Genomic DNA, 15,304 nt, shown 5'->3' on the forward strand with positions numbered 1-15,304 from the left:
AAAAAAGTCACTTAATGAATCGAAAAATTATTTGGAACTGTTTTCGGTGAAATTCTCGTGGCGTACCTTGATTCGTGATCAATTACATGCCTCAGTTTTCGGAAAGCTGATCCGTTATGGCGTGCCGTGAAATTGTTGCCAACGCTTAAATCTTCGCCAATGTTAAGACGTCTCTTTGTCGCGTGAGACTGATATGAAGAAATGTCGCTGTGGTAAACCTACTTTCACGCGATACTCATATTGTTTGCAATCTCTATCTTTCGAATGTTTCTACTATAGGTATAATCCAAGGTAATGCACCAAATATTCCTGAAGAATAAACATAAGAATTAAGAACTGATATAAGAATGAAATATAAGAATATGATAATTTAGAAAGATTGTAAGCACTGAAACTACCATAGCACATATATTTTATAATAAATGTATGATACTTATTGAGAAGAAATAACAGACCCATTGTCATCTAGAAAAAAACACTGTGTGTAGGTACTAAGAATGATAGCCAATCTTAAGGATTTCCTATTCTACATAGTGAACATGATACAGAGCTGATGACACACTTCAAAGTAATATAAAGCGAAAGTAACCTCTAATCACTCAATGTTTATGAATGAGATACCTGAACTGTTGAGTACCTAGCCGATGTTTTTGTTATGACTTCACATTCGTTGGCATCGCCAAGCCACAAGCAAAATGTCATCTTTCAACATAACCTCTCAGGCTGCGCTATAGATTAATCTGTCACCGCAAAATTCGTTTCACAAAATTATATCGAAATGAAAGAAGAAAAAGTGTTCGACTTTCTCTCGATTCACTTTCGGAAGCCCTCTCTCTGCAGCGAAATAAAAGATTATAGCAAATAAACTATCTGTATTACTTCGTCCAGTTGTAGTCAGCTCCCAATGGGAAGAGGAATTGGAAACATCAGGCGCAAATAATGTAAAGTATTAAAGTTGGCTTCAATCCCACATACCTCGCTTACCTTGGTCTCATAATCTTTCAGTACAAAGGAGAGCTACTTCCACAATCAATCTGATGAGATTCAGTCACGGCCGTTTCTCATCTCATTTCTATCGGCTACAACTAAGAAATTCAGGCATTTGTGACCGCAATAATTCTTATGTTGGAGATGTTAATCATTCAGTCTATGCTGTTTTCGAGTTCCAGCACCACAGAGGATAATTACACGGAGAATTGAGAAAGCTGACGGTACCATACCCGACAAGCATTTCTCTCTTTCATTACAGAATGGTAAGGCATGTGTTAGATGCTTAATAAGATTTATTTTACTTAGCAAGCTGGAAAGCTAATCACATTTAGAGAAGTAGTAATCACAGATTTATTGGTTAGTTAAAAATTTATCAATTTTTAACAGTGGTGACTGTGCAAATAAGTTTGTAAACTGTTTTGTAAACAAAATTTTGTAAATTAAAAAGCGTTTCCTATTCTTTCTTTTTACAGATAGTAAAGAAATATTGTTTAGTTATTTACTGTCATATGTTCTTTTACATGTGTTCAAAATATAATTTTATCCGTAATTATTAATAGCTAAATAGAGCTGTCGTCAAAAAATTAGGCACCTCAAGGTGACACCCGTTTCCAGCAGTCTCCCCGCGCTAAAGCGCAGTCAATCGCCCTCCTCATAGCTTTGTCGCCATACGTACACTGTTAACAGTGTATTAACTCAGCGCCAGCTGGTATTCCCGTGCGATATGGCAGTGAGCGAAATGAAGGGGCGATGGCCCTCGTACAGTGCTACTTTGGTCGGGTTGCGTAAAGGGCGAAAAGACATTCGAAGACAATCTAATCGAACGTACTGGCCAAAAGTGAAGGAGCCAGGGATAATATAAATTCTGCGCAAATTCATAAAATGACAACAAAACCATGTGGTGTTTCCGAGTCGACTGTATTCATTATTATCGGTGTAGTAGCATCGGCAGAACCTTCAGATGTGAGCACTTGTGTTGATTCCCCAAGAAAGGGATATAAAAGGAAACAGAAATTACGGAATTTGCCGATTTTGACAAAAAGTAAGTGCGTAGAAATACGACAAATAAGAGTATCCGACAGCTAGAAACATACGGAGCGATCTCCGTGAAAAATTAGTTATTCAGGCTCACAGACCTCCGTTTATTGTCTTGTCCGCTCACGTTGTTTTTGATCCAGAAGGTATAATTATGGACAAAAGTGTTTAATGGAATACAGGGACATTGCATCAGTAAGAACGAAGTTCTGCGTAGAATACACTCAACAGCGTTCTGAGGACAATAGTCTTGTGATTTATGTCGATAAGACTTGTGTTTCGCAAAACTACAGCAAAAATATATTTTGCTTGACAGCCTGAAACTACCTACAGGTATTATAGCGTATATCGGCGACTAGGGTGATGGGCGCAGTGACGAAGGTTCAAAAGAGCTGCAAATACATTTTTGGGAGCCAAGGAATATTCTCGGTGTTATAAAGGAGAGCCATCGAAATTAAAATCCAGGCGGCGGCATACAACTACTGGCGCGCTGTCACACACAGAGTTTCTCATAAATAAAATGAGTTCACACATGATCTGATGCCATGATGATGTCTCAGATGTTATCAAAATTAATTTTATAGTTTTCTTAACAACTTTATCGCTGTAAATTTTTAAAATGTTCGACAGAATGCAAATTCCTTTTTCGTTACACAGATGGAATAGTTTCACATCTATTACGGTATATTATTTTTTATCTCGTAATGTTTTCATGTTTTCACGATAAAATATGTATCACAAGTATCTATAAACTTTGAGAATGTTTATACCTTATTTTCATTCCAAATATGTCAGTGGTTCTTTTTTTGCACAGGTTCAACTAAAAAGAAATTTTTTCTTCAAAATTTATTGTAGCCTTAGTTTTTATTTATTTATTTGTTTTCGTAGCAGATGACAAGAATTTTCTATTGGAAAATACTCCATCATATTCTATACTAAAAATGTCTAATACTTTTTTCGGAGCTTTTAGTAACATTTTGAAACGTCTCTGTTAGATTCGTTTCTTACTATTTAACCCCTGTTTCGTGCTGTCACGCTCAGTCATTTGTAACTTAGTGTTGTACTTCGTGTTTGTCCCCACACAGTGGTAAACACTTACGTCAAAGTATACATTTCTGCAGTAAGCACATAATCCTACGTACATTACCTTCATTTTGTGCTCCCAACTTTCCTTTCTCTCTTATCTGTATGGATGAGTGAGTGAGTGTGCATTGTGAATTAGGAAGCTCGTTACTCCAGCACAGGTTTAAAATTAAGTTGTCAGACTTATCTGTTAGCTGGAATGTGTGTTTGAAGTTTTCTCGTGTGTATGTGTTTCATTTCTTCTACTTTTCATTTCGTTTCGGTTTTAAGATTGTGAAGCTGTGTTCATAGCACGTGGTGGTAATTTCACAAGTTTTATTCTTAATTCCCCGCAACATTTTATTGCTGTTTGTATCTATACGGTTTACATTTGTGTTCTTGAAGTTTTCACGAGTCTTAGTAATTTTGTTTTCTTCGTGAATATTCACGACATTTGGGGGTGTTTCACGCCAGTGTGCCTTAGTCAGATGTGCAGGGTGATGAAGATAAATTTCTTCACCGGAAAGTATTCCATAGTATTCTTATTCAAATTAATTCAACCATAGCGATAGGGGTGTACCTCTGAGCCTCTGACTTAGTGTCGTGGGCAAAATTCTTTATATCTCTATTCCTGTGTGTGTGAATCGTTTATGTGTGAACTTTTCCCATGCACCCATGCACTCCTAAGATTTCCTTTTCATTTATCACCGTGATGTACCTAAGCACTCAATGTTATAAGCGAGTTAATTAATTAAGAAATAGGCAACGACAGATCATAGTTTATGCCTACTTTGTGAATTTTTGATATGATGTTTTATTTTAATAAACTGTGATGACTGTCTCTCAGACAAACTTCTCACATTTGGTAAGATCATTTTAACACATTCCACCCGGCGTTTCTGAAGCGCCTTATGTTTGTAGACTTTTGTCTGATTATTTTTTTTTCTTTTCGTTGAGGCTTAAGCTTCTGCTTGCTCTGAATTATTTGATATACCGTTTGTGCTTAAATTGTTCCCATTGGTCCATTCCATATATTCACATGGATCTTTTTATTAATAATAACACGTTCGTTATGCTTACCAATTCAGTGACTAATTCATTTCTTATATTAAATTTTCCCAATTTTAATTAAATTGTGTGGCGACTCATCAAAATTTTATGGCACACGAAACTTACAGTAGAATGCAGAGTTCCACATTGGCTAACTTCCCCCAGTCTCTGATTGCAAACCACTTTCCAGATAATCTCTCACTCATTAATAACAATTTAATTTGAAATCACCATAAACTGGCAATGCTGTCGCATAGTGAGATGAGCTCGAAGTGCCTATTTTCGTGATGTACGCAATAGTGTAATTACTGAAAACTAAATCGTGTAACTGTTGATGGCTAAGTGGTGTAATCATACTGAAAGACAAACAAATAAACTACTGGCCATTAAAATTACTACACCAAGAAGAAATGCAGATTATAAACGGGTATTGATTGGACAAACATATTGTACTAGAACTGACATGTGATTACATTTTTACGCAATTTGGATGCATAGATCCTGAGAAATCAGTACCCAGAACAACCACCTCTGGCCGTAATAACGGCCTTGATACGCCTGGGCATTGAGTCAAACAGAGCTTGGATGGCGTGTACAGGTACAGCTGCCCATGCAGCTTCAACACGATCCCACAGTTCATCAAGAGTAGTGACTGACGTATTTTGACGAGCCAGTTGCTCGGCCACCATTGACCAGATGTTTTCAACTGGTGAGGATATGGAGAATGTACTGGCAAGGGGAGCAGTCGAACATATTCTGTATGCAGAAAGGCCTGTACAGGACCTGCAACATGCAGTCGTGTATTATCCTGCTGAAATGTAGGGTTTCACAGGGATCGAATGAAGGGTAGAGCCACGGGTCGTAACACATCTGAAATGTAACGCCCACTATTGAAAGTGCCGTCAATGCGAACAAGAGCTGACCGAGACGTGTAACCAATGGCACCCCATACCATCACGCCGTGTGATACGGCAGTTTCGCGATGACGAATACACGCTTCCAATGTGCGTTCACCGCGATGTCGCCAAGCACGGATGCGACCATCATGATGCTGTAAACAGAACCTGGGTTCATCCGAAAAAATGACGTTTTGCCATTCGTGCACCCAGGTTTGTCGTTGAGTACACCATCGCAGGCGCTCCTGTATGTGATGCAGCGTCAAGGGTAACCGCAGCCACGGTCTACGAGCTGATACTCCATGCTGCTGTAAACGTCGTCCAACTGTTCGTGCAGATGGTTGTTGTCTTGCAAACGTCCCCATCTGTTGACTCAATGATCGAGACGTGGCTGCACGATCCATTACAGCCATACGGATAAGATGCCTGTCATCTCGACTGCTAGTGATACGAGGCCGTTGGGATCCAGCACGGCGTTCCGTATTACCCTCCTGAAACCACCGATTCGATATGCTGCTAACATACATTGGATCTCGACCAACGCGAGCAGCAATGTCGCGATACGATAAACCGCAATCGCGATAGGCTACAGTCCGAGCTTTATCAAAGTCGGAAACGTGATGGTACGCATTTCTCCTCCTTACACGAGGCATCACAACAACGTTTCACCAGGCAACGCCGGTCAACTGCTGTTTGTGTATGAGAAATGGGCTGGAAATTTTCCTCATGTCAGCACATTGTAGGTGTCGCCACCGGTGCATCTTCTCCGTGCCGGTTAAATTTCTCGTCTGTAGCACGTCATCTTCGTGGTGTAGCAATTTCAATGGCCAGTAGCGTATATATGAAATAAAAGTTAGTTGATTTTGCGGAAGAGGTGCAACCACTGCGGCTTGGCAGAGTTGCCGACTGTCCGTCCGTCTGAACTAATACCTTAAGTTACGCCAAGTACCCTCTGGTACATCCAGAACCCGACAGCTCTCGGAATGTTCGGCGGAAGCAGTGAACCACCGAAAAATTTTCGAAGAGTCGCCTTCCCGAACTTTTACGGAGTATCCAGCGCTACGCGGACAGTGGGCAGGCCGTGACGTCAGCCGTGACGCTGTGTTGCAGGCGTGGTGCTGGCGGTCAGCCAGACGGCGGGCGCCGCGTCCTCACTGGCTGCCGCGTACGTCGTCAGCGAGGGGCTTCACGGGTCGGTAAGTCTGCGCTCCTGCGCGCTCGATCGCAACGCTGATGCAATAGTTGCGTACGAGGCTGAAGTTGTAAGCTGCAGCCGATGTACGTCGCGGTGTCGTGCCAGTATGACGATAAACGTTTTCGATGCATGGTTCTCTATAGCTTGTATACGAGGGGGGACCCAAAAGGAACCGGATTGTGGTCATAAGAAATTTATTGATGAACCTTTTCACAAAATTACTTCAGTCACCTTCAAAATACTCTCCATTACATGCGATGCACTTGTCAAGTCTCTTTTCCCACTGTTGGAAGCATATTTGGAGCCGGCCAGTGTGGCCGCGCGGTTTAGACGCTTCAGTCTGGAACCGCGTGACCGCTACGGTCGTAGGTTTGAATCCTGCCTCGGGCATAGATGTGTGTGATGTCCTTTGGTTAGTTAGGTTTAATTAGTTCTAAGTTCTAGGTGACTGATGACCTCAGAAGTTAAGTCGCATAGTGCTCAGAACCACCATATTTGGAACTCTTCAAGTTTGATATTGTCCTGTGCCCTTTGCGAAGCTGTTTTTACCGTCTCCACATCGTCATAACGCTCCCCTTTTAGCGTTTTTTTCATTCGTGGAAATAGGAAAAAGTCGCATGGGGCTGCGTCCGGCGAATACGGAGCGTGGGGAACGACAGACCGCCTCTGAGATGCCAGACAGTGGCTCAATCGTAAGGCCGTGTGTGCTGGAGCGTTGTCGTGATGCAGAAGCCAGTCACCTGATCGCCAAAGTTCCTCCTCGCATCCTCTCGCAGACGCCTTAAAACATCCAAATAAAAGTGCTGGTTAATAGTCTGGCCAGGGGGTACGAATTTCCGATGCACAGTTCCACGAACATCAAAAAAGACAATGATCATCGTCTTCACATTTGACCTCACTTGCCTTGCTTTTATTGGTCTGGGAGAGTTGGGAGTCGTCCACTGGCTTGACGCTTCCTTGGTTCCTGGGTCATACCCGTAACACCAACTCTCATCCCCTGTAATGACTTTGTTCAAGAAGTGTGGATCACGTGCAATCTCCGTTTTCAAGTCCTGACACACATTCATGCGGATGGTTTTTTGCTCCCGTGTGAGAAGGCGCGGAACAAATTTAGCAGCAACACGTCTCATGTGCAAATCCTCACTCAAAATCCGCTGGCACGGGCTCCAACTGATACCTATCTCTGCTGAAATCTGGTCGATCGTTTGGCGGACCTCTTCAATGTTCTCCTCATTTCGCGATGTTGAAGAGCGTCCAGAAAGAGCTTGGTCTTCAATACACATCTCACCACGTTTAAAGCACCCAAACCACTCGAAAACCTGTGTGCGGCTCATAGCGTCCTCCTGGAAAGCTTCCTGAAGTGTTTGGTGTGTCTCCGTTGCAGTTTTTTTTTTTAAGCAGGAAACAAAATTTCAAACACACTCTTTGTTTTAAAGTTGCCATAACGGCTTCGCAGAAGTAACCCGCCAACAGTCAGAGAAACACAATACCACACTTGCACGTTCAGCTCTACACTGACGCCCTCTGTACAGCTGTTTCATGAAGGTCTCTACTAACACCATCTAGCGTGAGAACCCTGCATTTCGTCTACGAGTGGCAGCACCCTCGGAGTCCGGTTTCTTTTGGGTCCCCCCTCGTAAATTTCACGAATGACATCTTACAGTAAGTTGACAAAAGTCATGGGATAGCGTTACGCACATAAACAGATGGCGGTAGAATCGCCGAGGGGCATTCGTTTGTACTCAGGTGATTCATATGAAAAGGTTTCCGATGTGATTATGGCCACACGATTGGAATTAACAGACTTTGAACGCAGAATGGTAGTAGGAGCTAGACGCATGCGACATTTCATTTTTGAAATCGTTAAGGAATTCAGTATTCCGAGATCTGCTGTGCCAAGACTGGGCCGAGAATATCAAATTTCAGGCATTACCTTTCACTAAGGACAACGCAGTGGCTGACGACCTTCACGTAACGACCGAGAACAAGAGCGTTTGCGTAGAGCTGTCAGTGCTAACAGACAAGTGACACTGCGTGAAATAAGTTTGGAAATGAATGTGGGACGTGCGACGAGCGTATCCGTTAGGGCAGTGCGGCGAAATTCGGCGTTAATGGGCTGTGGCAGCAGACGACCGACACGAGTGCCTTTGCAAGCACCACGACATCCAGAATGAATTTTCACTCTGCAGTGGAGTGTGCGCTGATATGAAACTTCCTCGCAGATTAAAACTGTGTGCCGGACGGAGACTCGAACTCGGAACCTTTCCCTTTCGAATGCAAGTGCTTACCATCTGAGCCACCTATCCAAGACTCACAACCCGTCGCCGGCCGTTGTGGCCGAGCAGTTCTAGGTGCTTCACTCCAGAACCGCGCGACTGCTACGCTCGCAGGTTCGAATCCTGCCTCGGGCATGGATGTGTGTGATGTCCTTAGGCTAGTTAGGTTTAAGTAGTTCTTAGTCTAGAGGACTGATGACCTCAGATGTTAAGTCCCATAGTGCTTAGAGCCATTTGAACCATTTGAAGCACAAATCGCCCTCACAGCTTTAATCCCGGCAGTATGTCGTCTCCTACCTTCCAAACTTTACAGAAGCTCTCCTGCAGACCTTGTAGAACTAGCACTCTTGCAGCTGCAGAGTAAAATTTAATTCTGGACGTTTCCCCCAGGCTGTGGGTAAGCGATGTCTCCGCAATATCCTTTCCTCCGCGAGTGCTAGTTCTGCAAGGTTCGCAGGAGAGCTTCTGTGTAGTTTGGAAGGTAGGAGACGAAGTACTGCCGGAATTAAAGCTGTGAGTCGTGCTTGGGTAGCTCAGATTGTAGCGTACTTGTCCGCGAAAGGCAAAGCTCCCAAGTTTGAGTCTCAGTCTGGCACACAGTTTTAATCTGCCAGGAAATTTCATATCAGCGCACACCCTACTGCAGAGTGAAAATACATTCTGAAAACACCCCGCCGGCCGCTGTGACCGAGCGCTTCTAGACGCTTCAGTCGAGAACTGCGCGACTGCTACGGTCGCAGGTTCGAATCCTGCCTCGGGCATGGATGTGTGTGATGTCCTTAGGTTAGTTAGGTTTAAGTAGTTCTAAGTTCTAGGTGACTGATGACCTCATTTGTTAAGTCCCATAGTGCTCACAGCCATTTGAACCATTTGAAAACATCTCCCAGCCTGTGGATAAGCCATGTCTCCGCAATATCCTTTCTTCCAGGAGAGCTAGTCCTGGAAGGTCTGCAGGAGAGCTTCTGTTAAGTTTGGAAGATGGGAGACCACATATTGCTGGAATTAAAGCTGTGAGGACGGGTTGTGAGTCGTGCTTGGGAAGCTCAGATGGAAGAGCTCCTGCCCGCGAAAGGCACAGGTCCCGAGTTCAAGTGTCAGTCCAGCACACAGTTTTCATCTGCCAGAAGTTCCAGCACGACATCGCCGGCACCGCCGCCCATGCACTCTCTGACCATATCTGTGGGACCCTAGACAATTGAAAACAGTTGCCTGGTCAGGTGAGTGCCGATTTCAGTCAGTAAGAGCTGATGGTAGAGTTCAGGTGTGGTGCAGGCCCCACGAAGCCATGGATCAAAGTTGTCAACAAGGCATTGTGCAAGTTGGTGGTGGCTCCATAACGGTGTGGACTGTGTTAACATGGCATGGACTGGGTCCTTTATATGTCTGGCTATTTTGAGACCATTTGTAGCCATTCATGCACTTCATGTTCCCAAACAATGATGGAAAATTTATGGACGTCATTGCGCCTTGTCACTGCACACAGTTGTTCGCGACGGGTTTGAAGAACCTTGTGGGCAATTTGAGCGAATGATTTGGCAACCCAGGTCTCTCGACATGAATTGCATCGAGTATTTATGGGGCATAGTCGAGAGGTCAGTTCGTGATCGAAATCCTGCAACGGTAACTGCTATAGAGGCAGCTTGGCACAATATTTCTGATCCGGCCGAAGTGGCCGAGCGGTTCTAGGCGCTACAGTCTGGAACCGCGCGACCGCTACGGTCGCAGGTTCGAATCCTGCCTCGGGCATGGATGTGTGTGATGTCCTTAGGTTAGTTACGTTTAAGTAGTTCTAAGTTCTAGGGGACTGATGACCTCAGCAGTTAAGTCCCATAGTGCTCAGAGCCATTTTTTGAATATTTCTCTATGGAACTTCCATAAACCTGTTGGGCCCATGCCACGTCGAAGTTCTGCACTACCCCGGGCAAAAGGAGGTCCGAGACGAGGTGCTAGGAAGTATCCCATGACTTTTGTCACCTCAGTGTATCTTAAAATAGCACCTACCAGCTGCGCTTGAATAATTTTTTCCGGTTGGTATCAGACCTTAGACCATCACTGGAGACGTACAAAACTTCTAGTGCACCTGGTTTACAGGATTTGCAGATTTATAGAAAGTTTTTAATAATGTTGATTGGAATACATTCTTTGAAATTCTGAAGGTAGCACGGATAAAACAGCTAAAGAAAAGTTTTTTTCTTCAACTCGTATAGAAACAAGACTGCAGTTAGAACGGTTGAAGGTACGAAAGGAAAGCAGTGGTTCAGAAGGGAGTAAAGTGTGGTTGTAGCATCTTCTCGATGTTAGTCAGCCTGTACACTGAGCAAGCAGTAAAGGAAGTCAAGCAGAGATGTGGGGAGGGAATCAAAATACTGAGAAAAAAAAAAGTTTTGCGGTTTTCTGACGCTGTTGTTATAGTGTCAGAGACGGCCAGGACTGGTGAGACCGGTTGAACGAAATGGGCACTGACTTGAAAATGGTTCAATTGGCTCTGAGCACTATGGGACTTAACACCTGAGGTCAGCAGTCCCCTAGAACTTAGAACTACTTAAACTTAACTAACCTAGGGACATCACACACACCCATGCCCGAGGCAGGATTCCAGCCAGCGACCGTAACAGCAGGGCGGTTCCGGACGGAAGCGCCTAATACCGATTGGCCACAGCGACCGGAAAGATGAATATCAAGAAACGTAAAACAAGGACCATGGAATATTGTGAAATTAAATTAGCTGTTGCTGACAGAATTCGACTGGGAACTGAGACCCTAAAAGTAGTCGACGGGGTTTGTTATTTGGGCAGCAAAAATTACTGGCGATGGCCGAAGTAAGAGAGGATATAAAATGCAGACTGGCAATAGCAAGAAAAACATTTCTGAGAAAGAAAATTTCTTAACATCGAATATAAATTCAGTTGTTGGTAACTCTTTCCTGAAGGCAACCGTAAGAAGCGTAGCATTTATGGAAGGGAAACGTAAACGATAAACAGTTGAGACAAGAGGAAAATAGAAGCTTTTGAAATGTGGTGCAACAGAAGAATGTTGAAAATTAGACGGGTAAGTCGATCATTAACGAGGAGGAACTGAATCGTTTGGTGGAGAAAAGAACTTATGGCACAAATTGACGAAGGTTGCCATTGGTTAATAGGTCACTTCCTGCGGCATCAAGGAATCGTCAATTTGGTAAGAGATATAAGCGTGGGTGGTAAAAATTGTAGAGTGGTAGCAAGGATTGAATACAGTAAGCAGGTTCAATGGATGTAGACTGGAGTAGCTACACAGAAATGCAGAGGCTTTCACAAGATACATGAGCGATTACAACTGCATCAAACCAGTCTTCGACATTGGTTACTTCTTTACATCGCATGATGCTGCACGATACCTAAACATCAAGAAGATGCTGAAAATAAAATATTGTAACTTATTCTCCATTGTTTTCAGTCTCTTCGTGGCGTATCCACTCCTGAAGGGCCAGGCCGATGTAATGAATTAAACCAAACTGAAAGTGATGTGTTTTCTACGTCTTATCACTGTCGCCATCATGTTTAGATTAATGTTAATGTCAAAGGGTTGTCTAATGGTTTGTCTGTGCTCTGTTCTCTGTCGGAATTCTGATGGGCTAAATTTATCTGGTGGTAAAATTCTATAAACTCAGAAAGAAATATCACTTATTTCCAAATCAGATATGCATTAGATGAAATCTTCTCGGGTTATCAACCGAATGGCGGCGTCATGTTGTCTTAACGTTTTGTCGAGTTTCATACTCGTCATCTGTGCCTGAAGGTGACGAACAGGAGACTCGTCGAAACGTTGCGACAACAAGTAGCCACCATTTGGTTGAAAACCCGAGAAGGTTTCATCAATGTAATTTGCCGAGGAAGCCTGCATCGCCATGCAGATATTTGTATCTATGAGCGATCTTCACTCACATCAATGCGTTCTATCCAGATGGGAGTTCCATCTTTTTATTTTCTCATTTAAAAAGATTGTTCCAGTTTTGCGTAATACGAGTGCCACTAGTAATTTTTTTACAAAAACAACGAAAGAAATATAATTTTTGTACAAATCGCTTTACTGTTTATCAAAACATCCGCCTTCAAAATGTATACCAGTCATCGAGACAGTTTTCCCACATAGCTGTTGGCAGCTCAAAAACGTGGTCTTGAAACGTTTCAGTTGCTCGTTGAGGTATAGAAAATCGTTTGTTTGAAATATGGGAATAAAAATAAGTTGTTGGGGGACATAGCGGGTGAATACGGGAAATGACACATATTTTTCGATATTTTTGTCCCTCAAATGGCCAAAAGTTTGACGTGATCTTTCAGTGCTGGTATTTGTTCTTCGATCCCGCGGTGGTTCAATTTTGGGTCCATTCCTGTTCGTTGTAAAACTGAAGTCAGCCCAAACAAATAATGCTCATCAATTCTTTGACGCTACGTCCATTGCCGATTGACAGCGGCTCTGGCTCTAAGCGCTATGGGACTTAAGAAAACATCTGAGGTCATCAGTCCCTTACACTTAGAACAACTTAAACCTAACTAACCTAAGGACACCACACACAACCAAGCCCGAGGCAGAATTCGAACCTGCGACCGTAGCAGCAGTGCGGTTCCGGAGTGAAGCGCCTAGAACCGCTCGGCCACAGCGGCCGGCAACTGACAGTGGCGGCTTGTTTCCAGCTACGAGCAGAATGGTTTTTAAGGCGATATTTCACGTACACATTCGAATGAGCGGTCTCAAGTTAGTCTAGGGCGATATTTGGTTTATGGATATGTATTCACAGGAAGAAAAAACAGAACTCCAGCAGCAGTTACACAGCACCGCTGCTGCGCGGCACTAGCAGTCTGCGTGGGCCTGGGCAGATGTATATCCATAAACCAAACATCATACTAAATTAATTTGGGACCTCTCAATCGTATGAGCGCGTAAAATTCGTCCAAATATCCTTTTGCTCGTAAAGTGAAACAAACCGACACTTTCCGTCGGAACTGCGCATCGCATGAAAGACACGATGAGCCCTATTTGTCTGGGTTGACTCCAGTTAAACACTGAACAAACGAAACTGCAAATATCCGTCGAAATATCAGAGAAAATAGACTTGAAGGCCCATGGAGAGAGGCAAACTACATGTGTGTACAGATGTCCATAATTATGGTGCCAGTTTCAAAACTCTGTAGAAACAGAACAACTGCTCACAATGACCTCAACTTTGACCAAAATATTACTGACGCAGGGGGAACATCACGGAAAAAGAATTAACGAAAATTTTACCAATAGATGGCACTGTAATCGTCAGAATATGCACAGCACACGGCTGTTCCTCAGCTTGCGTCCGAAACGCCCAACATGAGTGTCTCCACGAAGGAGCGCGCTCTGCTGCTAAAGCTCTTCTACGAGAATGGTGACTGTGCACCAGTATCCCTGCAGAAGTTCCAAACACTCAAGGGTATTAAAAAGGCTAAGGGTCTGTAGAAAATGATTACAAAATTCGGAAAGACAGGTTCTTTTGAAGTGCAATGTAGCAGAGGGAGGAAAGCAGTTGAGCCAACGTCTGTCGAAGATGTGTCCGCGGCATTAAGCGAGGGTCGAGCGGTGGTGTGTAAACATGGAGTGCACGGGAAATGCACCGAACGTTGGACATGCGTGCGAGCACGGTGCATAAAACCCTATGAAACATCTTGCACTGCTATCCGCACAAAATCACCCATGTCGAGGAGATGCTTCTTGCTGACCCCTCCAGCGGGCAAACGTTTGCTGTACAATTTCTTGCTCGCATGGAATTGGACACTGAATGGCCATGGAACGTCCTGTGGACAGACGAGGTCATTTCCATCTCCTAGGATATTTCAATGCGCAGATCTGCAGAATATGGGCAACGGAAAATAGGCACGCACATCAAACGATACCACTTCACTCAGCAAAGGTGACTGTGTAGTATGTGTTGATGGTATCGTTTATCGTCGGGCCCGTATTTTTTCGAGGAAATGAGATCTACTTTACCTCTAATGTCGCTGGTGAACACTTGGACAGTCTTTTTCGCACAAACGTCATTCCAATCCTTCAGCTGCGTGGATGGATGGGTAGGATCATTTTTACGCAAGACGGCGCTCCCTCGCACATTTCACAGCCAGGGAAGCGGCAGCTGCAGAGGCATTTCGGAAATGCTGGAATTACCGGCCGTCCAGATCACCTGATCTTATTCCGTGTGACTTCTGGCCGTGGGATTACCTGGAAGATGTTGTGTTCACTGCTCCAATGACGCTCTGCGCAACGCTTTCTGAATGTGACTGCCGAGACACTCCGACTTGATATGGAACATGCTGTTTCTCGATTTCGACTTGTGGCAGAAAACGGTGAACAGCATGTTGAACATGCCTTGCGCCAGTCTCACGACAGTTAGAAACCGATCTCATTTTGCCTTGTATGCTGTTTTTGGCCCCATGACAATCCAAAACCACTGTCATTTTGCTTTTTATACCGTTTTTGGCTTTCAGGAGGACAGTCACAAACTGATTCTTCCCATGCGATATGGTACGAGGTTGCCTTCATAGATGGGCTTACCTAACAATTGTTGACTGCCGAATTGTAGTCATGCGCATTGACCAATACCGATGGTGAAATGTGCAACTCAAATCGTAGCCGTCGTATTGCATCTGTCAGTTGTAGCCGACCCCCTTTACGTCAATACGCTTACAGCACCATCAACTGGTAGAATTTTCATTAAACTTTTTTTTTCCATGACGTTTCCTCTCCATGTCAACAACATGCTGTTCAAGTTTGACGTCATTCTGAGCAGTGTTTGTCTTTGC

The 15,304-nt window shown here is 43.8% G+C and overlaps 1 protein-coding gene across 1 annotated transcript in view; it reads left to right on the plus strand.

The window, feature by feature from the left end:
- Nucleotides 1–15,304, plus strand: part of LOC126455847 (uncharacterized transporter slc-17.2-like) — a 584,529-nt gene that overhangs the window by 499,102 nt on the left and 70,123 nt on the right. The window contains exon 10 of the mRNA XM_050091608.1: nt 6,144–6,229. Within this exon, the coding sequence (XP_049947565.1) occupies nt 6,144–6,229 (86 nt within the window). The remainder of the gene's footprint in view (nt 1–6,143; nt 6,230–15,304) is intronic.

Source organism: Schistocerca serialis, chromosome 2, assembly GCF_023864345.2.
Source record: "Schistocerca serialis cubense isolate TAMUIC-IGC-003099 chromosome 2, iqSchSeri2.2, whole genome shotgun sequence".
In the NCBI taxonomy this organism is placed as follows: domain Eukaryota; kingdom Metazoa; phylum Arthropoda; class Insecta; order Orthoptera; family Acrididae; genus Schistocerca; species Schistocerca serialis.